Consider the following 24613-nt stretch of genomic DNA (forward strand, 5'->3'; position numbering starts at 1 on the left):
CCTCCTGGTTGTTCTCTCTCTTTTGTCTTATTCCTTAATCTCTTTGGCGTTGGTCTAGGTGTTACGGAAATGACGGTGTCTTTGCCCCGTTCCTGACCTCGGGGTGGGGGTGGGGGGGGGCGCGAGTGTTTCCCCACAAGACAGGGACCGGCTCCAGGGTGTGAGTGCGTGTGCTGTGTGTCATTTCTAACACATGCTTCTGTCACACTCAACTCTGTTGCTACAGAACAAGAAAGAATAAAGAAAACATGTAACTCAAAAAGCCAAAATACAGAATTATGTCATAAGCTGAAGTCACGTGAGAAGATGAATGTAAACCATGTTTGTTGTTGAATGAAAAAGTAAACAAAAACCCACCAGAAAACCAGTAAATTAAGGCAGTGTTGATGGCTGTCTGCACCCAAACGTGAAACGCGTAGTTGAGAAAGGCAGGCACCGGAGGGAGGGCGGGACGTCAGGCCACGTGGCTGCTCTCGTGGTCAAGGCTCCTCCCGCAGTGGGATCGGAGTCCTCCCCAGAGACCTTATTTCCCAGTAAAATCTGAGTGGGCGAAGAGTTTAGTGTGACACCAACTGTTCCGTTGTACGCAACCTGCCCGTGTTCGTAACACAGAGGACGTGTGTCAGTTTTCCGCCCGTGTGACAGCAGCACAAGTGCAGGCTTCCACAGCGGCCCCGCCTCTCGGTTCTGGGGGGTGGGCGTCCGGGCGCAGCCGAGCGGGGGCCCTCCCCCGCCCTCATCTGGAGGGAAGTGCGCCGCCCCGGGTTTGGCCCACGTCAGCACCTTGCTGCGGCAGAGGTGAGGGCGGGCCGCAGAGAGCCAGTGCTCCGCCTCCCCTCCCCGACCTTTAGAGCCTCTTGGAAAATTGCCCAGCTGACATCTGATAAGGGCAGACCCACCCAGGATAACGCCCCTTCTGATGAACTTAAGATCAACTAACCTTGGGGTTTAATTATATCTGCAGAATCCTTCCACCTTTGCCACTGGTGTCCCCTGACCAGGGGAGTGACATCTTACCATTTCCACGGGCGCCCAGACTCCCCGGGGAGGGGTTCTCGGGGAGCACAGGGGTGGGGCGCGTGCAGGCACTTCCTGGTCTGTTAACTTGACATTAATGGTTGCAGACTTTTATTGAAGAAGTTTCATTTATTTCTTCTTTGTCTTTTTTCACGTGAATCCACTTTTTTCTTTTTTAAATTTTTTTAATGTTTATTTATTTTGGAGAGAGAGACAGAGCCCGACAGAGCAGGGGAGGGGCAGAGAGAGAGGGAGACACAGAATCCGAAGCAGGCTCCAGGCCCCGAGCCATCAGCACAGAGCCCGACGCAGGGCTCGAGCTCACGGACCGCGAGATCGTGACCTGAGCTGAAGTCGGACGCTCAACCGACTGAGCCACCCAGGCGCCCCAACGAATCCACTCTTCTAATCTGTATAATTTTCCTTCTCCCTGGAGAACTTTTTAAAACGTTACTCTTAGGGCCTGTCCCCTGGTGATGAGTTTTCCCAGGTGAGAACACCTTTATTTCAACTTGGCTTTTGAGAGATGGTTTTGCTGGACGCAGAGTCCTGGGTGGCTGGTGCTCCCTCTCACCGCGGGGAGCTTCCCACACGACTGCCAGCTTGCTCGCGTCGCTGTCGGGAAGGTCGCCATGATCCAGCCCGGGTTCCCGTTTCCTCCGTCTTCCCAGATGCTCTCTGTCCCTGGCTTGGTGCACGTTGGATCCTGTGTGCCTGCGAGTAGCCGTTCTGGGGGGTGTGGCACCGAGTGCTCTCCCCGCGAGGGAGCGACTGTGTCTGGTGTTTGTCCTTCATTGAAAAATTCAGTCCTTAGGGCCCCACAGGTGTTTTCCACTCTCTTTTCTGGCTCTTCCTGAAACCCCGTCATGTGAGACCATCTCAAGATTCCTGGACGTTCTGTCCTTTTGTCAGTGTTCTTCTCGGCGTTATGTTTTGGAAGTTTCCGCTGACGGGTCTTCTAGCTCGCGGCTCGCTCCCTCTGCGTGTGCGGTGTGTTGATGAGCCCGCCGGAGGCATTCTTCATGTTGTTACAGTGGGTTTGATTTTAGCGTCTGCTTTGCGTTCTTAGAGCTTCTGCCGCGCTGCTCGCGTGGCCGTCCGTCCCCGTGTGCCCTCCAGGCTGTCCGTCAGCACCCTCCGTGTGCCCTGCGCTTGCTTTCTGGCGTTCCGGAATCGGACTCCCAGCCGAGAGGGACTCAGACGCATTTTCTGCGTCTTTGCACTGTTTTCCCCTCGCCTGTTAGGCAGCCTGGTAGTTTTTTGCCGGGAGCTGGACTTGAAGCGTCGGGTCCCAGGGGCTGAGGTCGCGTGAGGCCTTCTGTTAACGTGGCCCTGGGCCGTGTTTACGGCGTGCCGCGGCCATGGCGTCGGAGGCTTCGTGGTCCCCCGGTGTCCTCGCCTGTGTCCCGGGGGCTCCCTGAGGGCAGCTCACAGGCGGTCTGTGTCGCGCCCTCTTGCACCGGAGCCCTGCCTTGTGCTGGCACGGCGTGGGGGCGGGGAGCGCCCCGCGGTCTGCAGCCCGTCTCGGACTGTGGCTGCACCTGTGTCCCTGCGCTGTGACCCCTCCCCCGTTCCTTCGGGGCCGGAGGCAGGCAGGTTGGGGGGAGGCGCCCTTTCCAGGGGTGGCCTAGCCCGGGTGACCCCCCTTCCCCGGCGTGGCAGGCTTTCGGCGTGGAGAGGGCGCTGGGTGTATTTCACCGAGGCTGCTCCCCCCGTCCCCCGGCCGGCGCCAGGAGGGGTCTTTCTCCAGGGATCCTTCTCCAACCTAGACCATGAGCACGTGCCGGGCTACCTGGAGGGAGAACCCACCACAGCGTGGGGCCTCCTCGACGTGGTCCCGAGGGCTTCTCCATACACTCGTCCGCGCTCGGCTTCCCGCAGGTCGCAGCTGACCGTTGGCGCCCCGGTACTAGGCTTTGGTTCCAGCATCTTCTCCGGGAGAGCAGGTCTGCGCCGCGACTCGAGTGTTCTCCTGTCCGTCTGGGCTCCGGGGTGGCGGTTTGCTGCCCGCTCCAGCTCCCTGGCGGGTCCAGGAGACGCCGGCGTGATGCCCGGAGCGGGACTTGCAAGGCCGTGTGGCTGCGGCTGGACCGGGGTCCCGGCTGTCCCGTTACCCGTGACGAGAATCGGCCGATTTCTCTGAGCTGCTGGTGCGGCCAGTTGCCTCGGCCGCTTTCCCGGTGGAGCCTTCTGTGCATTCGCGGGATAGTCCACGCGGTTGGTCGTGAGGGCTGAGCCTTTAATGTGCTGTCACACTCCTTGAGCGTGGGTATCTGTGCTGATCGTCACAGGTGGGGTGGGTGAGACGTCCCTCCCTTTCTGCGTGCGCCGCCTCATCATGTGTATGTGTCAGCGTTACGTTTGCTTCAGAGCAGGGACCTCGAAGCTTCTGTGGAGCTGTGCTGCCCGCGAACGTCACCAGCTACGCGTGCGGTTTAAAATGAAGTGCTGTTAAAAATGCAGCGATTTAGCCACAGGAACCACATTTCGAGTGTGAATTTGGCTGCTGCAAGTCTGTAATCGTGGAGGGTTCCACCGACGGTGCCGGTCCCTGTGTCAGTGGGAGCGTCCCGTGGGCCACACCGTCCAGCCCTGGGGCCACCGCGCGCGGGTGGGTGTGTGTGGCTGTGGGTGTGCGTGCGCGTCGAGGCGTGTTTGAAGCGTCGCTCTCGGCCCGGCCCGTCGGTAGCAGCTGCTGCGGCAGGAGGCGCCCGGGGGGCCGCCGTCGAACCCTCCGCAGAGTTTTCCCCGTTCGCCTCTCACGGTGGCTTGTAGCGGCCGGTGGTTAGCGTGCCGCACCGCGTCCGAGAGCCGTCACGGTCTCTGCGTCAAGTGTTGAACACGAAGTTAAAAGTTACGAGAGTAGGGGCGCCTGGGTGGCTCAGTCGGTTAAGCGTCCGACTCTTGGTCTCGGCTCGGGTCACAAACTCGCGAACCGTGAGATCGAGCCCTGCGTCAGGCTCGTGCTGACGACACAGAGCCTGCGTGGGACTCTTCCTCTGCCCCTCCTGCTCTCTCTCTCAAAGTAAATAAGCAAACTCAAAAACCCCTCGAATACGAAGTGACGTGTGGTGACCGTGAGCGCATCAGAAGTGAAGAAACCGAAGGGTGGCCCTTGGCTCGCACGCCGCGCTCTGCACGCTGGTGTTCTGTCCTCAGGAGCGGCGTCGGGAGCTGCGTCCTGGCCACGATCCGGTCCTCGGGTCGTGCAGCCGCGTGGTCTCCTCCTCCGCGCCCGGGGGCACTTGCGCCGGAAGGTGGCCGCGTCGTCCCGTCAGTGGACGGCCTGCCCGCGGCTCTTTCGTCCATGCCGGGACCGGGGGCCCGCAGGACTGCTGGGGCCCGGCCGTGTGTCCGGGCCCCCGTCCCGGGAGGCCCCCCTTGCTCTGGCCACGTAGCCCGGGGCTCGCGGTGTCGCCGGTTCGGGCGGCGGGAGAGTGCGTGGACTCACCGGGTTGTGCGGCCACCACCGCGGTCCACGTTACAGCGTGTCCATCACCCCGTGATGGGGAAACCCGCGCCCAGCAGCGGCCACCCCCACCCCTGGCCACAGTCCGCTTCCTGTCTGCGCGGACCGTGCTGAAGGTGGAGTCACGTGTTACTTCCCTTTTGTGTCCGGGTTCTCTCACGTGGCGCGTGTTTTTGAGGGTCGCTGTGCTGTAGCAGGTGGCCGAGCTTCCTTCCTGTTTAAGGCCGAGTCGCAATCATTTGTGTGGATGGGCGGTGTTTTGCTCATTCGTTCATCCGCGCGTGGGCATTTGGGCCTGTCCACCTTTTGGCGACTCTGACCGGTGCCCCGGTGTCGGTGCCCGTTTCTCTGTGACGGCTGTTTGCGTTTTGCTGGATCACATGTAGACTCTGATTCGCGCTTTAGGGACCCGCTGGACTGTTTCCCTCAGCACCTGGGGGCTCCGGCTCCTCTGCATCCGCCGCGGGGGGTGTGCAGGGGGCCTGCCGGGTGGGCCTGGCTGTCCCCGACGGCCCACGACGCGCCTTTCCGTGCACCTGGTGCTCGTGCCGCCCAGACCCGCCCCGGGTTCTTTTTTTGGGACGGCGTCCTCCCTGCTGCCCCCCGGGGAGACGACGGAGTCCGGGGGGCTCGCTGACTGAGGGTGGGGGCTGCTGGGGTGCTGTGCCGTCCTGGGCAGACACTGGTCCGGCTGTGGACCGTCCCTCCCCGTGACCCCCATGGGGACAGAGCAGGGCTGAGGGTCGGCCGTGGACGCCCGGCACTGCGGGGCCTGCCTGTCGCCTGGCAAGTTTGGTCCCTGGGGACTGAGAGCCAGGCCCCCTCCTGGGGGGGTGGAGGTCCCCCATGTGGACACCCCCCCCCCCCCAGCACGGGCCCCACAGTGAGGCCCGCGAGGTGGTGGTCACCACACCAGCGTCTGCTCGTGGCTCTTTGGGGCTGTGTTGACGATCTGACTGTGTTTTCTTTTTCTCTTCCTAATCTATAGCCAGAAAACCTGCAGAAGAACTGGCTGCGGGAGTTCTATCAGGTAAGAGGTGCCGTGACCGCGTGCCTCTCAGATGGCCCGTTTGTGCCGTGAGTACCTGCTCTTTGTGGAGACCGTGCTGTGTCCGGGTCGGGTGCGGGCTGGGGCTGTCCTGGGGCTGGCTGTGCGGGGCGTCACGTGCCTCCGCGGAGGCCCCTGTTCCGATTCCTCTCCCTCCGCGTGGTTGGAGGGGAGGGGGCGTTGGGAGCTTCTGGGGACATTAGGGTACCTTTCAGGAGGGTCCTCTGGTGGCAGCATAAAGGCGGCAAAGCCACGTGGGAGGCCACGGTGGGGTCTGGGCCGGGGTGTGGGGAGGACCCGGGTCCGAGGCTTCAGGGGGAGGCACTGCCGGATGAGGGGCCAGGTGCCGGCACCGAGCGTCGAACAGGTATTGGCGGAGCCCGTGGTCGGCGCGAATTCTGTTCTGGATGCTCGGGGGCGGGTTGGAAGCGGCGGACAGACGGCTGTGCTCCCAGGGTGCGTGCCGCGGGAGCAGACGGGTGGCTGGCGTGGCCGGGGGGCCAGGGGAAGCTCAGGTGTTTCCAGATGACAGGCAGCAGCGGAGTTGAGCACGTGGCACGTGTACACGTGGGACCCCCAGGTAGTACGTTGGAGAGGCCACTCCGAGGCACGGGATGCCTGGGGAGACCTTGTGGGCGAGAGGAGCTGAGTGGCCAGGCGTCCAGCTCGGCAAGGGCCGTGGGCGACTGGCCCTGCCAGGGTGTGAGGGGTCCACAGCTCCGAGGGCAGCTTGGAGGAGGGTGGCGCAGGTGGGGCTTTGGGGGAGGGGCAGCTGGGGGACGGTCCCCTGCCCCTGTCCCCTGCCCTCCTGCAGCTCTGCTGAGCCCGCGGCCGTGCCGTGTGAACAGGACACAGTAGGAGATGCTGGGGATGGCCCTGGGCCCCCCTTCCTCCTGGCCTTGGGGTCCGGCAGGCTGAGATCCGAGGTGCTGAGGGGCAGGGGCAGGGCACAGCAGCTGATGGACGTGGGCACGGGCTGTGTCCTGCCTGCCCTGGGCAAGGTGCCGGCCCCGGGCTCCCGCTGTCCCTTCCGGGTGTTGAGGGCGGTCGCGCATTGGGTCTGCTGGTGCCGAGCCATCTACCAGAGGCCCAGGGGGCAGCGGCGGGTGGTGGCAGATCGTGGGGCCGCAGGCACGGGAGGGCAGAGCCTCGGACAGCCCTTTTCGTCCCTTGCTGTCCCGTCCAGCGAGGTGCGTTCTTCTGGGGTGTTTGGAGGTGGGGTCCCTCCCTCGCCCTTCCCGCACGAATTGTCCGCCGCGTGTCATGCTTGGTTCTCGGCGGGATGGAAGGCAGACCCCGGGGACACCAGGGAAGCTCTGGAAGGAGCAGCCCGTGGGGTGGGCAGGTGGGAGGCCGTCAGCGAGGGTCTCTGGCAGTGAGGTGGGGCTGGTGGGCTCTCCGCCCTCCCCCTCTAACCTTCTGCCCTGCCCAGGGACCTCCGGCCCAGGCCCAGCCCTGGCCCAGCTGTTGCCAGTGTCCGCTCCGGGCGGGAAGCCGGCCGAGCAGGTGAAGCGCGGGCCCTTCCTGGCCAAGCGCCGGCCTCTCGGGGGCTGGACAGGCCCCAGGGCCCCTGCTGCCTGTGGCGTCCTCCTGCGGCTCCCTGGCTCCCTGGGTCTGTGTCCATTTTGGCCTCCCGTTTCTCAGAGGTGGGCCCCGGGTGGGGGGCGGGAGGAGTATAGAGCGTGAGATCGGGGAGGCGCACGTCTTGGGAGGCCAGCGAGCTGCCGTCCTGGCTCCCGGCGCGCAGAGAGGCCCCTGGGAGGCGAGATGCTACCCGACAGGCCCCAAACTGGACTCCAGTGCAAACTTTGCCCTTCTTACTCTGCTGGTGATGGGGCCACCGGTCACCACTGCTGTGGCAGCCAGGGACCAGTGGTCTGAGAGGGAGTTCGGGGCCGGGCAGCTGCCCCTCCTGTGAACTCTGACCCCTGGAAAACCACAGACCAACAGGTGTTTCCCCGCTCTGAGCCTCCTCGCTGCACACAGCCACATTGGGCTGTTTCCGGAACTGGGGACCCGGAACCCAGAACCCAGAGGGGCAGGCAGCCTGTTGCCAGAGCACCTGGTGTCCAGACTGCTGAGCCTTTATTCACAGAAAGGGGATCGAGAGCCACGGTGTGCACGTGGAGGTGCCATTCTTCCCGGCTTGTGTGCAGAGGTCTCCTCAGAAGGAAGAGATTCCAGTGACGGTTCCTTTCTTTCTTATTTGAAAAAACACTTTTTTTTTTAGCGTCTATTCATCTTAGTATGAGAGTGCATGCAGGGGAGGGGCAGAGAGAGAGGGAGACACAGAATCCCAAGCAGGCTCCAGGCTCCGAGCTGTCAGCACAGAGTCCGACGTGGGGCTCGAACCCACAGACCGCGAGGCCATGACCTGAGCTGAAGTCGATGCGTAACCGACCGAGCCACCCAGGCAACCCTCAGTGACGGTTCTTATAAGAATTAAACGGGAGCCCCCCAACACATTTTGGGCTGACCTGGGCAGTGAGGTGCTCAGCCAGCTGGCCCGAGTGCAGAGGGAGTGGGTCCCGCCGGAGCCCAGGCCAGTGCACTGGGCCAGCACTCAGGGACGAGGCGCCTCGAGGCCCCGGGGGCCTCTGGGTCCCTGCCTTTTTAAAAAGTGTTTAATCCTGGAGTTTCTGTTATACAGTTATTTTATTTTTCAAAGGAGCCTTTGATAAGCTGCTTTTGTAAACATAACTGAATATGACATCTGTGCCTTTTAGAACCCTTGGATTAATTTTCCTTTTTCTGTAACACTTGTCACCATAAAAAAGCAGGGAACAAGAGAAATATTGCTGGCGTTTCCATCCTTAGTTTTGATGGGCCTCTGATGCTTTTGGCATCCAGGATTTTTACATATTTGGTCCTGAGTGTGGCCTTGGCGCCAGAGAAGTGGTCAGTCTTCCAGAAGGTGCACAGCCTGGTGTCACCCCTGCTGGCCTCCCCACGCCCCTCCCTGTCCTGTCTCCCTGAGCATCAGACTCTTGGTCCTGTGGCCGGTGACACCAGTCTCCCCCTTGTTGGGGGACACGGGCTCTAAGTACAGGGGCCAGTCCCTGCTCTCATCTACCTCCATACCTCCATGCCAGCAGCAGGCCTTGTGACCCCTTCACGGCCCACCCAGAGCCTCCCCCAGGGCCCGGCCACGTCCCCGTTCTGCTCTCCGTAAGCGGCAGAGTGCTCCCTGAGGCCGTAACTCTGGTTGGGTACCTTTTGTGCTTCTGGTCCCCCTGGGTGAGAGCCTAGGGTCCATGCGTGGCCTTCTCTGCACTGTCTCCAGACACGCTGGGTGTTTCAGGCCTCTGTGCTTGCTCTAAGTTGGCCGTCCGAGCCTTCCCGCCCCATGCACGCCCCTACCCCCGCTCTCTCCCCTGCCCCCACTTTCCCAGTTCTTGTCCTTGTCACCCCCTGCCACTTCCCCCGAGAGGCCCCTCCTGGTCACTCTCTTGGCCTCCCCTTACTCTTGCTGTGCTTTGTGGATTCATCTGAACTTGAACTTGCAGTCTGTGTCCGTTGGGTGCATAGTGATCTGTCCCCCTGGAAATGCGGGCTGCACGTCATGGCCTGGATCTTTGTGCCCCGCCAAGGTCCTGCCCCGAGGATAGTGTTTGAGGTGGGGCCTTTGCGAGGGGAATAGGGTTGATGAGGTCATGCGGCAGGCCCACGATGACATTACTGCCCCCTTAAGGAGAGAGAGGGGCCACAGGGTGGGAGGGCCAGCCAGCAGGCCAGGTGCTAGGGGGCCACGCCCTTGGGAGCCGCTGTCACACTGGAGAGACAGCCGGAAAGCCCCATGGGTGGTCCAGGGATGGTGCTGGGAAGGACATGGCCTGTCTGGGGCCGGGGGTGCAGGCCCCTGTTGGTGGGGTTCTCAGGAAAGCTCTTGAGGAGGCCGGGCCCAGACGTGCTGCCTGCTCTACCCCTGACCCTCCGAACTGCGGGCAAGGCTGCCGGGAAGTCGGTTTTAACTTTTCTCCCCTGTATGATGGTAGTGTGCTTGCACGTAGGCTCTTTGCCATCCCGCTCATGCTTGTCCTGAGCACTGGGAGTGTGTCGGGCACGTGGGGTGTGTGCTCAACAGTTCTTTCTTGAATAACAGTCTGGGGAAATTGCACAAAGCAGAAAGTGTGAATAAATACCCCCAGCCCGTTCTGCCTCCGGCTTGATGCACACACCCTAACGAGTGTCTCACCAGCTGTGTGCCCGGAGGAGAGGGCGACCTCCTTAGCAGGTTGCAGGCACATGTGTTGTTACAGCTGAGCCGGGAGATCTTTCTGTGTAAGTGAACGCACGCTCCCTGTTTTAATGGCTTCAGAGGATTTCGTTAACTGGACACACCAGCCTTTTTAGAGTCACCGTTCTGTTGATGGATTCCTAGGTTGTTTCGAGTTTATTGTAATGGTGTAGATAAACTGTAACACAGATATAATGTCTCTCATACGAATGTAAATTGAACAAGTGTTGAAGATGTTTTAAATTGCAGTAATAAGTATTATTTATTAGCGACAGAAGTAAGATGAGAAGTGAGACCTGCTTCAAGCAAGACTCCCCAGAGCAAACCCAGATTCTTCTAGCAGCTGAGTGAGTTTATTTGCCTAAGAGATGGAAAACAGGCCAGTAATCAGTTCTTTCCACCAGACACCTCGTTCCTGTGGTCAAGAGTCATTTGCATCGTTATCAGGATTTAGAATTGACAGAATTGTAAAACAGCTCAGTGATCGGTAAGGTCAAGGTGGCCCAGATGGGGCGCTCAGCCGGACTCTGGACTTGCGAATCTGTTGGCCGTGTCAGCGTCTTTCACACGTTTTCCGGAGAATGATTCTAAGACGGATGCGCGGAGCAGTCCTGCCTCCAGGTAACCTGCAGGAGCGGGCACCAAACTTACCCTCCGATACCGGACAAGAGACACGAAACTGTGGTTTCCAGGCCCAGCCCACAGGCCGGACAGTGACCACGGAGGGTCAGCCCTGCGGCTGCCCGCCCCGCCACCGGAGGGGGCGTCCGGGCGGGCCCCGGCAAGGTGGAGGGTGCGGTCGTTGCTGACAGCCGACCAGAGGTGACCAGACAGGCAAGGATGCGGGCAAGTGGGACCCGTGGTGAGGAGAAAGCAGGCGTTTGGAGCTGGAGCATTAGCAGCTTTACCGTCTCGGAGAACCTGCCTTGGGTTTTACGGGTCGCGTCTGTTGTTTTCCTCTTTTCCTCATTTGTTGATTTTTTGCTTTTTATGTTTTGCTTTCTTTTGATTATTTTGGGTTTAAGTTGCCTTTCTCTATCTCATTTCTGAAGGTGGAAGATAAAAATCACCAATTTCAGAGATCTGACGTGGGGCATCGTCACTCACAACCCTGCAGGCATTAGAAAGATAAGGGAATATCAGTGAGCAACTTCATGCTAATAAATTCCAAGATTTATGTGAGAGTTGCCTGTTTTTGGAAAAACAAAGCATCAAAGCTCACAGTCAAGAAGTACGTGAACTCAGTGGTCCTCTATCTGTTAAATTAAACTTTGCCCACCACTTTGGGACAAAAAACCCCAGGCCCGCGTGGTTTCAGTGGTGAATTCTGTCAAACACTGAAGCAAGACGCAGTGACAATTCTGCAGAAACTTGCAGAGATATTGGGGCTCGGGCGATGCTTCCTCACTCCCGTGACACGAGTGTCACCAGAGCACCAAGGCAGGCAGAGGCTTTACATGACAAAGGTACATGTGCCGACGTCTCCCTTGAAATAAATGCAAAATATAAAACTTTAGCACCGAATATGTAAAGCGTGTAACAGCGTGTCACATGGGTACACACACGCAGGCACAGCGGATGACAAAGTTAATGCGTCGTCACCAAGGAACAGAGTCAGAAATTGATAAAGTTTACCATGTCAACAGATTAAAGAAGAAAAGCCATGCGATCATCTCAATATGTGCAGAGAAAGCATTTGGCAAAATTCTGTAACCACGTCTCATGCAGACTGTCAGCAAACTAAGGACTGAGGGGACCTCTCAGCCCGTGAAGGCGTCTTTAGAGCCCACAGCTGACCTCATGCCCGATGGCGGGGCAGGGACGCCTGGCGTCACCTCCCCTGTTCAGTGTGGTCCCGAGGGTCCTGGCCGGGCCGATCTGAGAGAAGGAACTGAAAGTCCCCGTGTGGGTGAAGATACGACTGCGGTTCACAGGCTCACAGAGGGTCCACAGGAACCTTACTAGCGTAAGCGCATTTGCTGGCAGTGTGCCAGGACTCTGCGGAGACATCTTCGTCCCCTTGGCCACGAGTGGTTGGAGCCTTAAGTGGCGCTGACGGAGGAAGGGCCTGACGTAAACGTACCGGCGTCAACACCTGCGCGTAGAGGCCTGTGAGCCGTGTACGAAGGACGCCAGAGACCACGTGAAGGGACGGGGAGGCACGCTGTGTTTGTGTCATGGAGACTCTGTGATGCTAGTGTGGTGACCCCCCTCTGACCGAGCCCCCGTTCGGTGCAGTTCCACTCCAGACCTCTGGGTGGTGTTTCGGTAGAAGTCTACAAAGTAGGTCTAAGATTTTATGTGGAAAAGCAGAGGAACTAGAATACCAAAAGTTTAGGGACTCACACTCTGATTTCATGGTTTCTTGTAAAGTTATGGCCACCAGGACAGTACTCTGGCAAAAGGACAGAGCTACAGACCAACGGAACAGAAAAGAGATCCCAAAGTAGAGCCAGGAATATGGCCAAGTGATCGACCGGGGCTGACGGCTGTTGATCAGAGGAAGGGTGTCGTTGCGCCCACGGTGCTGGGAAAGTGGGCCTTCGTCCGTCCACACGCAGAAGGCAGCACGTTTTCTATACGTCGCACCGCAAGCAGATTAAAGTCAGCTGTGGACCTGAGTATGAAACCCAAAATTATAAAAGTCCTAGAAGAAAACTTAGGAGAACATCTCTGTGACCTTGAATTAGGCAAAGATTTCTTAGACACACCGAAGCACAATTCATAAGAGAAAAACACTGATGAATTAGAATTTGTCATAATTAGGAGCTGGTCAAGCCCAGCCAGTAGCTGCCCGCTGGGGAGCGGGAGGGAAGCACTCCCCCGAGTCCTAGTGAGCGGTGGGAGTCCTGCGTGGGGCTAGGGTCTCATCCAGGGGTCTGTGTCCCCGCACCTGGGGGTTGTGTCCTTGCACCTGGGGGTCGATGTTCCTGCACCTGGGGGTCGTGTCCCCGCACCTGGGGTGGTGTCCCTGCACCTGGGGGTCTATGTCCCCGCACCTGGGGGTCTTGTAAGAACTGCTGGGGTGCTGTGAACACGGCCTGGCCCATGGTGCCGTCCTGGCCGCCAGGCTGCCATGAACTGCTGGGCCACAGCACGCCGAGCCGTGTGCTCCGCGGCTTACTGTCGTCTTCTCTCTGGGTGCACGGGGCTGGCCTCTCTAAGCTCCAAATGGTTGAAGGACCACTGAGGAAAAGACTGATGGATGTGACTCAATAAAACTGCAGTTTTTAAAAATTCTGTAAAGAGCTCTTACAAATGAAGGAGAACTTGTAAAACTACAATAGAAAAGTGGCCAAAATCTATCTCATAGGATTGAGCCCTGTGCTGCCCGACAGAAAGGTCCTGAGAGTTACGCGCAAAATCCCACTTTCTAGGAGCCGTGTTCAAACAGGAAAAATAGGTGAAATCACGTCTAATAACGTTTCATTTAACCCAGCGTGTCCCGACGCTAACACGTAACCAGCACAGTTGGTGGGACGCCCTCTGTCCCTTCGCGCCGCCTCCCGCGTGGCTTCTGTCCGCAGCACATCGCCACGTGCCCAGGTGCCTTTTGCACACCACTGCGGCGGGCTGTCCCGTCTCCCCGCCCACCGGAGCCGCGCATCAGTTCTGCGGCTGACAGTGACAGAGGACCCATCCAGCCCCTGGCGCCCACGGATGTGAGAGCCTCCAAGTGGCTCTGCCCCTGACCCCGGTGCCCACTCCCCTCCTAGGTGGGCCGGGGAGCGCAGACCCTCACTCACAGCCGCGGAGGCCCATGCCAGCACCACCAGGCCCCGCCGCTCACCTCAGGGCCACCGGAGGTGGTCTGGCGCCGTCGGTTTCCGTAGCACAGCTGTCGTGGCCCTGACAGAGTGACCTGGGACGTGGTTTACCGTGTCCCACTCGGCACAGACGTGCACATGTGCAGACGGCAGTTAGCCGTGGGATCCCAGGTGATCTGTTCCTTCGGTTGCTTCCTTCGGTCTCTAGGGATCGATGGCGCAGACTCGGCGGTGGCTGCTGAGTGGTAGGTGTTCGCTGCCGGCCGGGCTGGGCCCTTGTTCCCCAAATCACAGCTGCGCCTGGCCCCACTCTACAGGTGAGAAAGCTGAGGCATGAAGGGGTCAGGAGATGTGCCAAAGGGACCCAGCTGCAGGATGGGAGTCCCAGCCTCTGCAGTGCCGAAGGCAGAGCCGGCCACTCAGCGGGGAGGCCTGGGGCGAGGGGTCCCGCCAGGGCAAGGGGCAGCGGTTCGAGGGATGGGTGGCCGGAGTCCAAGAGGCAGGGCAGCTGTCGGAAGGGGTCTGGGTGTGGCTTCCTGGCAGCAGGCAGGGGAAGGAGGAGGGACCCGGGCCCTCCGGGTCAAGGGCCAGCCGCCTGCTGTGGGGGTACGTGAGGAAGGAGAGGTTGGCTGGGCCAGTGGGCAGGGGTGAGGCCCGCAAACCTGGTAAGAGAGGGGAGTCCTTGGTTGCCTGGCTCTGGGATCCGGGGTTCCCAGCAGCGCTGGTGAGCGACTGTCCCGAGGAGTCCTTAGGGCCCAGACCGGAGAGGAGACGGGAGAACCTGCCGGCTCCTGGGGTGGGCACAGGGTGGTCCTGCCGGCCAGGCCTCTGGAGGGTGTGGACTTGGAGTTCAGGACAGACCATCTGCCCTAGGGGGACTGGGGAGGTTGGGAGGCGCAGGGCTGGGGAGAGATGATCATCGGGTGGGGGGACGGGGCAGGAGGGACGGGAGGGCGGCTGAGGGAAGGGCCAGAGCCCGGTATGGCCCCCAGGGACCCTCTCGGACCCCGTGACCACAGTCCCTCGCCGGCTGGAAATGGCTGAAAGGAGGGGCCTCGTGGCAGTTTCCGTGGTGGGTGGGCCTTGGGAAGGAGGTCTCCAGATGGGGTGCCCAGGGGTCTCGTGCCGTGACCGTGGGACCGTGGCCACCACTGACCCCTGTGCTCAGGGTGAGAGGCCAGGCGAGTGTGTGGGAAGCGGTCTGGAGGCCTCGCCGCATCTGCCAAGGACCTGGTTTGATTCTGTTCCCTCCCCCGACCCCCACCCCCACCCCAAGTCGGGGCAGAGTGCTTCTTAAGTGAAAAGCAGGCGGTTCGAGTGGAGCTTTCATGTCCCAAAGCGACGGGTATTATTAAAATTGAACGGCGCTGTGTGTTTCTGGGCTGTAGCAGGAGCAGGTTCCCGCGCTGACGGCCTCCGAGAGAGGCGGCTTCAGCGTTGGCCGTCACCTGTGGGCCGGGCAGGGTCGGGGCGCCCGGAGGAGACTCCCGCGTGCCGTGCCTTGGGACCGCAGCCGGGCCAGACCCATCCTGGACGGGGAGCCGGGGTCCGGCCTCACGCAGGGCCGCGAAGGCCCCTCGCTCATCGGCCGATGGCGGCGCAGCCCGCTGGCGAGGCCGCGGGAGCTTGTGGCGGTCTGCGGGCCGCGTGCGGGAGGAAATGCCTGCTGGTGGCCCGGCCCCCACGTGGACTCCGGGAGGGCGGCCAGGCAGGGCGGCGGGCAGCTGGGGGCGGGCTCCTGGCGTCCGCCCCCTCCCGGCACAGCCCCAGCCCCGGGGAGTGGGGGGGGGGGGGGGGAGGGGGGGCTTCGAGGTGAGCGCGTCTCCAGGCAGACCTGGCAAATAGCGGTCACTTTTCCCTCCGGGAATTCTTTTGTCCCCTTTCTGCCCCTTATCTTGGCCATCAGGCTTCCACTGGCCTGTGTGCAGGATGTAATTCCTTTTTAGGTCACTCAGATGCTCCTCTCCGAGAAAGCCTAACCCGGCGCGGCTGCTGCTATTTTTAGCGCTGACTCCTGGCCGCCAGGGGGTGGGGGTGGGGCGGGGCTGCCTTGCTGGTGCCCTGGGCCCCTGCCTTCTGGCCGGGCCACCTGCACAGCGTCTGGAGGGCCGGCGGCTGCTGCGTGTGAGCATGTGCATGTGTGCGGGAGCGTGTGTGTGAACGTGCGTGTGTGCAGGAGTATGTGTGTGCGTGAACGTGCATGTGTGAGCATGTGCGTGTGTGAACGTGCGTGTGCGGGGAGCATGTGTGCGTGAACGTGCATGTGTGAGCATGTGCGTGTGTGAACGTGCGTGTGGGAGCATGTGTGTGAACGCGTGTGTGAGCATGTGCGTGTGTGAACGTGCATGTGTGCGTGAGCATGTGTGTGTGAATGTACATGTGTGAGCGTGTGTGTGTGCGGGAGCACATGTGCACACTTGTTTGTGCAACCACGTGTGCACAATCGTGTGTGTTCGTGTAATTCCTTAGGCATATTTTTGCCCACGTTTCTTTCTTTCCTTCCCTCTCTCTCTCTCTCTCTCTTCCTTCCTTCCTTCCCTTCCTTCCTTCCCTTCCTTCCTTCCTTTCCTTCCTTCCTTCCTTCCTTCCTTCCTTCCTTCCTTCCTTCCTTCCCTTCCTTCCCTTCCTTCCTTCCCTTCCTTCCTTCCTTCCCTTCCTTCCTTCCTTCCTTCCTTCCTTCCTTCCTTCCTTCCCTTCCTTCCTTCCTTTCCTTCCTTCCTTCCCTTCCTTCCTTCCTTCCTTCCCTTCCTTCCTTCCCTTCCTTCCTTCCTTCCTTCCTTCCTTCCTTCCTTCCCTTCCTTCCTTCCTTCCTTCCTTCCTTCCTTCCTTCCCTTCCTTCCTTCCTTCCTTCCTTCCTTCCTTCCTTCCCTTCCTTCCTTCCTTCCCTTCCTTCCTTCCTTCCTTCCTTCCCTTCCTTCCTTCCTTCCTTCCTTCCTTCCTTCCCTCCTTTCCTTCCTTCCTTCCTTCCTTCCTTCCTTCCTTCCCTTCCTTCCCTTCCTTCCCTTCCTTCCTTCCTTTCCTTCCTTCCTTCCTTCCTTCCTTCCTTCCTTCCTTCCTTCCTTCCCTTCCTTCCTTCCTTTCCTTCCTTCCTTCCCTTCCTTCCTTCCTTCCTTCCTTCCTTCCTTCCTTCCTTCCTTCCCTTCCTTCCTTCCTTCCTTCCTTCCTTCCTTCCTTCCTTCCTTTCCTTCCTTCCTTCTTTCAAGTGCATGCCTATGTGAGTGGGGGAGGGGCAGAGAGAGGGAAAGAGAAAATCAGGCTCCATACTCAGTGCAGAACCAGACACAGCCTTGAGCCCATGACCCTGGGATCATGACCTGAGCCAAAAACAAGAGTCGGACGCTCAACCGAACCACCCAGGCGCCCCAGTTGCCCACATTTCTCATTCACTCTTTTCTAAAATGTTTTTCTTGATCCTTCTGATGAAAGAACCCATGTATTTTTATCATAAGTTTTCTTTTTTTTTTTTTATGTGTGGCAAATTTTGGTCAAGTGAATATGCGCTTCGGGCAGAGACTTGTGTGCTGTCCCAGGTGAAGGTATGCCAGTGTCCCCGTCCGGCAGGATGTGACCGGCTCTGTGAAGGCTCAGGTCTGGCGGGGGCCTACGGCTGCTTACACGCACCTCCCTGCACCCTGTGTTGTGTACTGAGATGCCTTTCCAACCAGAAGTGACGTGAGGGGTTTTTTCCTGTGCACCCTCAAGGTGTCTGTGCCATCAGCCCTGAAGGAATCCCTGCCCAGGATCACCTGAGGTCCCGACTTCCTTCCCGTTGGGCCGGGAAGGCCCAAAGCTCTGTCTGGCACGACCACCGTGGCCGGTCTCCGTGCCCACGGCGCATGCAGCAGCGTCAGACTCACGCCGCTAGTTAAGGGGCTTCCTCTGTGTCCGGCTTGTGCTGCGGGCCGACCCCAGCATCCTCACTGACTCTCGCAGTGACTGTCCCCAGAGGCAGGCTCTCCGGGAAGTGGATGCTCAGGCAGCCCAGAGCAGGACTCTAAGCAAGCAGGTGTGCTCCCTGGAGAGCCCATGCCACCACCCACCCTGCCACCCTACCCCCGGCAAGCTGTGGGGAGCCCACTACTCTCAGGACCCGGAAGTTGGCCGTTACATGCATTATTAAAAATCTGGTTCTAGAAACATGTAATGGAGTAAGTGGTGATGAAACCAGAGATAACAGAGGCCCCACACTCGCCACTTCTGAGTTATTTTGCTACATTTTACTAACGGGATCCAGGATTTTTGTGTCTGTAGGAGGATAGAAGGTTAAGTGTCGCTGAGCATCTCCCAAAGCCCGTGTTCGGCACCGTCACGTCAGCTCAGTGTGGGCCACGGGGAGGGCACTTAGGCCGTGGGAACAGGCACATCCGACCAGTCAGGGCTTTGCCCCAGAGAGCCAGGTGTTAGCACCTGCCCGAAGAGCGGGCGGAGCAGCGGTGGCTCAGACCCTTGAAGACACGTCCGTCCCCAGGGCAGCGGTTCTCGGGATGTGTCCGAAACTACCATGGGCGTTTTTTGTCAAGCGAGGAGGACACTGCAACAGAAGTAATGCCTGTCACTCGGTGAGGTTTGGTAAGAGTGCACAATGGGGCGGTGGGGGGGGCGTTTTCTGGAATGGTCCAGCCTGACTTCCCATGCCACAGCGATTCAGGACTCTACCACTGAAGGCTTACGTTTGCCTCACAAAGCACCCCACAGCATCACTCGCTTACAAAGGAAATATTTTCTATCAGTGAAAATTCCCATAGTATGTCACCAAAATTACCATTTTCTAGTGAGCTACTGTGCATGTCTCATCATGTGCCATAATTAAATTTGTTTTCAAGCAAAGTCCTCAGTTTGTGTGCGTGTGCCTCTGAGTGACCCCATTGCCCGCACACTGGATGGATTTAGCGTCTGAGCGCGGGCACCTGCCCCACCCCTGACAAGAGCCGGCAGACAGCAGTGGTCTTCAAGCTGAGTTCCAGGGTGGGACGTCGAGGGGGAACCCGTGTCCTTGCCCGCCATTAAGAGACCAGGGAAGGTCACCCTGACACGGGCGCAGTGGGACGTTCCCCCCCTCCCCCAGCTCGGAGCAGGGGGCTGGAGCGCACGAGCCCTGGGCGGTGGGCTGGTGAGCCGCTCTTTGGGTTTCTGGCCCTGCTCCCCCCGAGTTACCCAATGAACGTGATGGGCAGACCTTTTATTATGATGACTGCGAACGATGCAGCGGAGGGAGTCGTCCGAGGGCCCTCAGTGCCGCTTCGCCTCAGCGTTTCCAGCTCTCGGCCGGGTTGGTTTCAGTTATGTCCCACCTCCCGCCCCCCCCCCCCCCATCATCTGACGCAAAACCCAGGCTGTGCTGTGTCACTCATCAATGTCACAGCACGTGTCTCGGAAAGACCGTGTCATTACACCCGAGAAGATTACTAATAATTTCATCACATCGCTGACCAGCCAGCCTGTGTTCAGAGGCTCCCCGTGGCCGTGGCCGTGGCCGTGTAGTTTGTCTCCCGTGTGTGCTGCAGTGGCTCTCACTGTCGCAGAAGAAAGTAACATTCCCTGTCAGGCCATGGGGGTGGAATTGGCATGTTGGAATTGGCATGTAATTGGCGTGTCGGAAGCGGCAGGCTGGTGCGCCCTGGGAAGCTCGCGTGCTCACGAGGTTGCTGGCGGCCTGGGACCGCCCCGCTGTCCCTGTGCCCGGCACAGCCACCCTCGCTGCCCATCACCGTGCGCTTTCCGGATCTCTGTGCACGTGGAATCAGACGGTGTGCGCTTTCCCTTACTGGCTGCCTGCGCTCGGTGCACTCCGTGCGCTGTCTGTCGGAGACTCCCGAGGCCCAGCAGTGACCGCTCCCCGGGCGAGCGCTGCAGCCTTCGCCTGGATGGTTCTGCGAGGGCTGTCCCATCCGGGTGCTTGCCCGTGTGCTCTTGTGCGCCGTGCGTGTGTGCGTTCTTGTCCACACCGGCACAGTGGAGCTGTTGCCGTGCAGACGGCGTGGCCTCTCCGTGGAAATCGTTCGCCTGCACGTGCTGCAGCGGATTCCTCAAAAGGGCCGGTGGACCCAGAAGTGCCTAGGTTTCTGTCTGTTGAAACTGTGTTCCTGTGCCTGTGACACTTGAAGGACACTAGTGTGGGTGTGTGTGTCCTCGGCTCACACTTTGTGTCACTGAGGCTCTCAGAGAGGTGCTTCCGTCGCCGCCTTGGTTTGCGCGTTGCTTCTGACCAGTCTGGTGGGTCTGTTTCCTTTGATTTGGTTAACGGGTCTGTGTCCTGGAGGCCTGCGGGGCTGTGTGTGCACCTGTGAGACCTCGTGGTCCCGCCAGGGTACGTCTTGGGTGGATTGTTCCGGGCCAGTTTCTTCAGATGCTCAGTAAGTCCTTCTGAGTTGTAAGTTCAGGTCTCTTTCTATTTAGGGGAAGTTTCCTTGGATCATAATTTTAAAGATTAGTTCTGATCGGATGTTTTCTCCCGCAGGACCTGGTGGCCGTCCTGCCTCTGCCCTCCCCTCTCCCCGTCCCCCCTTCCCTCTCCCCTTCGTTGTGGTTTGTCTTGTCAGTAGACCCTCCCTTGTTTGCTTTGTCGTTGGTTCATCTTTTCTGTGAGGATTTTGTCTTTTTTTTTTTTTTCCCATGTCTCCCCAGAGGTTAATGTCATTTCCTTCGCTTTGTCTTTCTGGTCCATTTCTGGTTTAGTGTTGCGTTCCGACTCCGTGTGTTTTGCCTGTTCTGAGATGGTGGTTTCAGTGTCTTTAATTCTGTTGCAGTGTGGACTCCCGAGCCATCTGCAGGGGCTTGGGGAGGGGTGTGTGGATTCTCAGCCCGACAGCGCCCCCTTCTGTCCTCCCAGCAAAGTGCAGGCAGGTCTGGGCTCCTGAGCCACGAGAGCCCGTCTTCTCTGTGCCAAGGATGTGCACTCTTCTGTCTGCGAGCCCGATTCCCCCTGCCCTCCTTTCCCTTCCGTCACCAGCTACCCAAGGCTGCCTTCCTCCTCTCTGTCCCCTTTCTTCCCCGCAAGTCCCGTCCAGATGCGTCTGTCCTGCCGCGGCACACGCCCTGCGGTCCCCTCCTTGCTGCGTGCTCTCTCCTTTCAGCCCCGCCTTCCGGGCCGAACCCCGGCCCCGTGCTGGGCCCCCCCCCAAGCGGCTGCAAGTGTGGGACACGCTGCCGGGCGCTGGCCGCCAGGAGCCAGGACCGCGCATCCGTGCAGCCCCTGAGGCCGTGCTGTGTCTGCCCCTCTCCTCCCACTTAGCGAGTGCCCTCGTGGTCCAGCCACCGATCCAGCCCTGTCATTTGTCCCTGCTCTGCTGGTGGGGTGTCCGCTTCTCCAGAGACGTGGCCGTTGCGCCAGAGGCAGGGCAGACGCTCCCTTGTGTCTGCAGTCACCACTTGCAGGAGCAGTCCGGAGTCCAAGGTGGCCAACGTGTGGGTTGTTTCGTGTCCCCACGAAGCCACGGACACAGACGTATTTTGTTTCCGTCCATTTTAGGCAGTAACCGCGTGTCCTGGACGGGTTTGTGCTGTCGAGGGTGTGGCGGCTCCTGTGCGGGAGTCGACCCTGCGGCCCAGGTGGCCCGTCAGGCTCCTCCTGCTCTGAGTCCTGCGGTGGCTCACGTGCACCTGAGCGCCGGGCGAGGCCTCTCATCGCCAGCTCTGCCAACGTGGCTGCACGTTAGTCTCCGGTCTGTGTAGGGGAGCCTGTGTGCGGCCGTGGCGCAGCCCACGGCAGCGGAGCGTGTGTTGTGGATCCATGCCGGGCTCCCCGTGTGACTGTCCGTTATGTGTCTCCTGACACTTGGCGTGGTAAAGGTCTTGTCATTTAATAACTCAGCTTTCCAATGACACGTGACCTTGTATCTGTTATGCCGCGTTTCTGCGTGATGTCCCCTGAGGGCGGGGACGGTGTGCGCTCTCTGTGCGTAGCTTTGGGATTTGCAAGAGCCTGTGTTGGTGGCAGCACCTGGGGGCCTGGCCAGTCCTAACGTGTGGCCTGTGTGTCCGGGGCCGGGCAGGTATCATGGAATCCTCCCGGGCAGGCGGGCCTAGAGTCTCGCAGGGTGTGGGGGGCCTTCTTGGTGACACCACGGGGCCCGTCTCCAAGAGGAGCTGCCTCTGGAGGCGTGGGCAGCTGCTGGGGTGGAGGTGAGGGCCGCCGTGTGAAGCCAGGCAGTGGCTGCGGGGCGAGTCGGAGAACCCCTGACCGTCCTCAGGTGGGCCAGGTTCCTGGGGGGCCACGCTGCTCCGTGTGTGGTCACCCTGGCGGGCGTCTGTGCATGAGCCCCGCTGTGGCGCCCGCTTCGCCCCTGCCTCCCCAGCCCACCCTGTGCCCCGTGAGGAGGCTGAGTCCGGGGCCGGGTGTGTCCCGGGTGCCGCCCCCCACCTGCCAATCGGGCGCCCCCCTCGGCCTCTAAGTGTGTGTCCGTTGGACGCGAGGGTTTTGGGGGAGTCCAGGCTGCCCTGGGGTAGACTAGTGCGACCTTTTGTTGGCAGCTGAGTGTGCATTCAGGACCCGGACACACATTTCTCCACGTGGAGGGGCCACCGCACGCGGGTGAGTGCCCGCCGATGCCTCAGTCCTGGTCCTCCTCGTCTCACCCTTCCTGGCGGTGAAAGTGGGGTGCCGGCTGCAGAGACGTGGAGCGGCGCCTGCGGTCAGAGCGCGCTCGTGCTCCTGCCCAGAACGTGCCGTTCGGGTCGCTGCGTTGAGCACGTGGAGGTCGGCGGCGGCGTCGCAGAGATAAAGAAATATCACTCACTTTATTTGGCTGTTTTTTTAAACTTATGATCAGTTAAAATTTAGTTTCAAATATGGTAAATTTAACTTGGAAAATCATTGTTTTCTGCACAAAATGTATTGAATGTAGGTCTTTCCTTCCTTAGAAGTGCAGCTGTCAGGGTGCGGCTGTTGTGCCTGAGGGCAGTTCAGGAACTTGAATCCAGGTGAACCACAGCACCTAGTGTGTGCTGTGGCTGCGGGACCCGGCATGGGGTGGGCCCCTTGAGGCCTGGGACAGGGTGGGGGCCGGGCCTGCGGCAGGGCCCTGAGGTGGGGGGCAGGGTGGGGGCGGGGCTGTGCCGCAAGGCCCTGGTGTGGGGCGGGGCATGGGGCGGGGCATGGGCGGGGCTGTGCCGCAAGGCCCTGAGGCTTGGGACAGGGCAAGGGGCGGGGCCGTGGCGTGGCACGTGGCATGGGACCGGACACGGGGCAGGGCTCTGGACCGGCAGCACCTCCTTGAGAAGTGAGACAGGTGTGTGGTCCCGGGAAACTAAGGGGCGGCTATGTGGGTCGAGGACCCTGAAGGAAGTGGCAGAACAGGAGGCCAAGAGACAGCGGGTGTGGCCGGCCACGTGCTTCAGGCTGCGGAGCTCCAGGGTAGGCTCAGAGGTCCTGTGACAGAGGCCGGAAGGCCCGCGTCTGCTCATGGGCCTGTGTCGCCGACCCCATGCACCCATCCCCTGTATGTCCCTCACGCTTGTGACTTTGGGGCTGCGGCACCCAATGGTGAGGAAGAGGGACCAGGACCTGGGCCCTCTGGACGCGTCGCATCCACAGCGTGACTGTTTCCCGGATAAGGAGGTGACTGAGGATTTGAGGCCCTGGCCCCTTGAAGAGGTGCTGGGCCTGGACCGTCTGTAGGGTGGCTGCTTCTGCAGAGAGGGGACTCCCTGGGAAGGCAGGTCAAGTGGCCAGACCCTGCCCAGAGCAGCAGGGTTAGGGAGAGGAGGGCCCAGCTTGAGCAGGAGGATGGTTGGGAGGACAGATGGACAGACAGATGGTTTCTGGGGCAGGGACTCGGTCCTGGATCCTTGGGAGCGAGCGTCCTCAGGCCAGGGTGAGGGGCTGGGGGAGGAGCAGCCAGGGCGGTGGCAGTGGCCTTCCACGCCCCCACCCCTCGGCCACTCTGGGTCGTCACTTCGTCCAGCCCGCGCTGGGGAGGGGACTGCCCCGTGTCGGGCACCTTTCAAAACCTCTGTCCCAGCTGGCGAGTGAGGCCTTCTGGAGGGAGGTGGCCTGTGGGTTTCAAAGGAAGGGAAGGCACATTTCCTTGTCAGAGCCCTGGGTCTGTGCCAAGGACTTGGCTAACCGTGATCTTCAGAGGGCACGACCCCGTGGCATGTCCTTGCAACAGAGGCTCGAGCTGGCAGGGCAGGGGCTGCTGCGGGCAAAGGTGCAGACTGGCAGGGGCCGGGGCCCAGAGGAACGCCCTCTGTGCTCTCACTCGACACCCCCCCGAAGTGCCTGCTGCTTGAGTCCGTCCCAAGGGTGTCTTTCAGAGCAAGTGCCCACCGAGGGACGTGTCCAGAGCCCCTGGCGCCTCCAGCCATCTCCCCTTTTGGGTTCGGGGTGATAGGGACCAGGTGGGGGCTGCTGTCTCCAGGCTGAGCACTCTGCTGGGTTGCCGGGGTCCCCGTCGGACCCTTTTGTCCAGGCCAGCCCTGAGGCCCCCGTCTGCGTTCTGGGACCTGACCCAGCCTTCCGCCATGTGGGCACGCCACGGCAAACATAGAGCTGTGTGTCGAGGGACAGTGGCAGACGCAGTCAGAACTCTGAGAACGGAGAACTCTGTTGCTTCAGGCACAGCTGGTACGGACAGGCTGGCCCTTTGGGAAGGATGCTTGAGCCTGCCGCTAAGGGGAAGTGCGCCGTGCAGGGCGGCCCCGGGGCCAAGAGGTCGGGGCTGCCCCTTCCCGCCGAGTGCCTAGGGGAGCCTACGCCGGTGCCCGCCAGGCTGTATTCCCAGGGTTGGTATCGTGGTCATTCTTCCTCGGTGAGGCACACCGTCCTCTGGAGAAGCCGCGAAAGGTGCCCTGTGGGGCAGCTGCAAGCGGGCCGTGGGGCGGGTTGGCTTCCCGGTCGCTTGGGCGTTCCTGAGTTCGGTGCACGTGAGAGGCGTCCTTCCGGACGGGTCTCCCTGTGCCACCGGCCTCGTGTGCAGCACCCGAGGGCCCGTCCCGTGTCCCCGCCAGCCCCGAGCACTGAGGGGTGGGGTCAGGGGAGGGAGTGTTCCATGACTGTGTTTAATGGCAGATGGGCCGCCCTAGTGGGCTTGTGGTAGCCCGGTTCTCCAAGAACAACACGCATGCAAGGAGCAGCT

At 60.4% G+C, this 24613-nt stretch overlaps 1 protein-coding gene across 2 annotated transcripts in view; it reads left to right on the top strand.

Annotated features, from left to right (window-relative positions):
* Window positions 1-24613, top strand: part of INPP5A (inositol polyphosphate-5-phosphatase A) — a 175787-nt gene that overhangs the window by 39207 nt on the left and 111967 nt on the right. For both annotated transcript variants that reach the window (XM_042960550.1, XM_042960549.1), the window contains exon 2: window positions 5475-5516. In XM_042960550.1, the coding sequence (XP_042816484.1) occupies window positions 5475-5516 (42 nt within the window). The remainder of the gene's footprint in view (window positions 1-5474; window positions 5517-24613) is intronic.

The sequence above is a fragment of the Panthera tigris genome, chromosome D2 (assembly GCF_018350195.1).
Source record: "Panthera tigris isolate Pti1 chromosome D2, P.tigris_Pti1_mat1.1, whole genome shotgun sequence".
Taxonomy (NCBI): domain Eukaryota; kingdom Metazoa; phylum Chordata; class Mammalia; order Carnivora; family Felidae; genus Panthera; species Panthera tigris.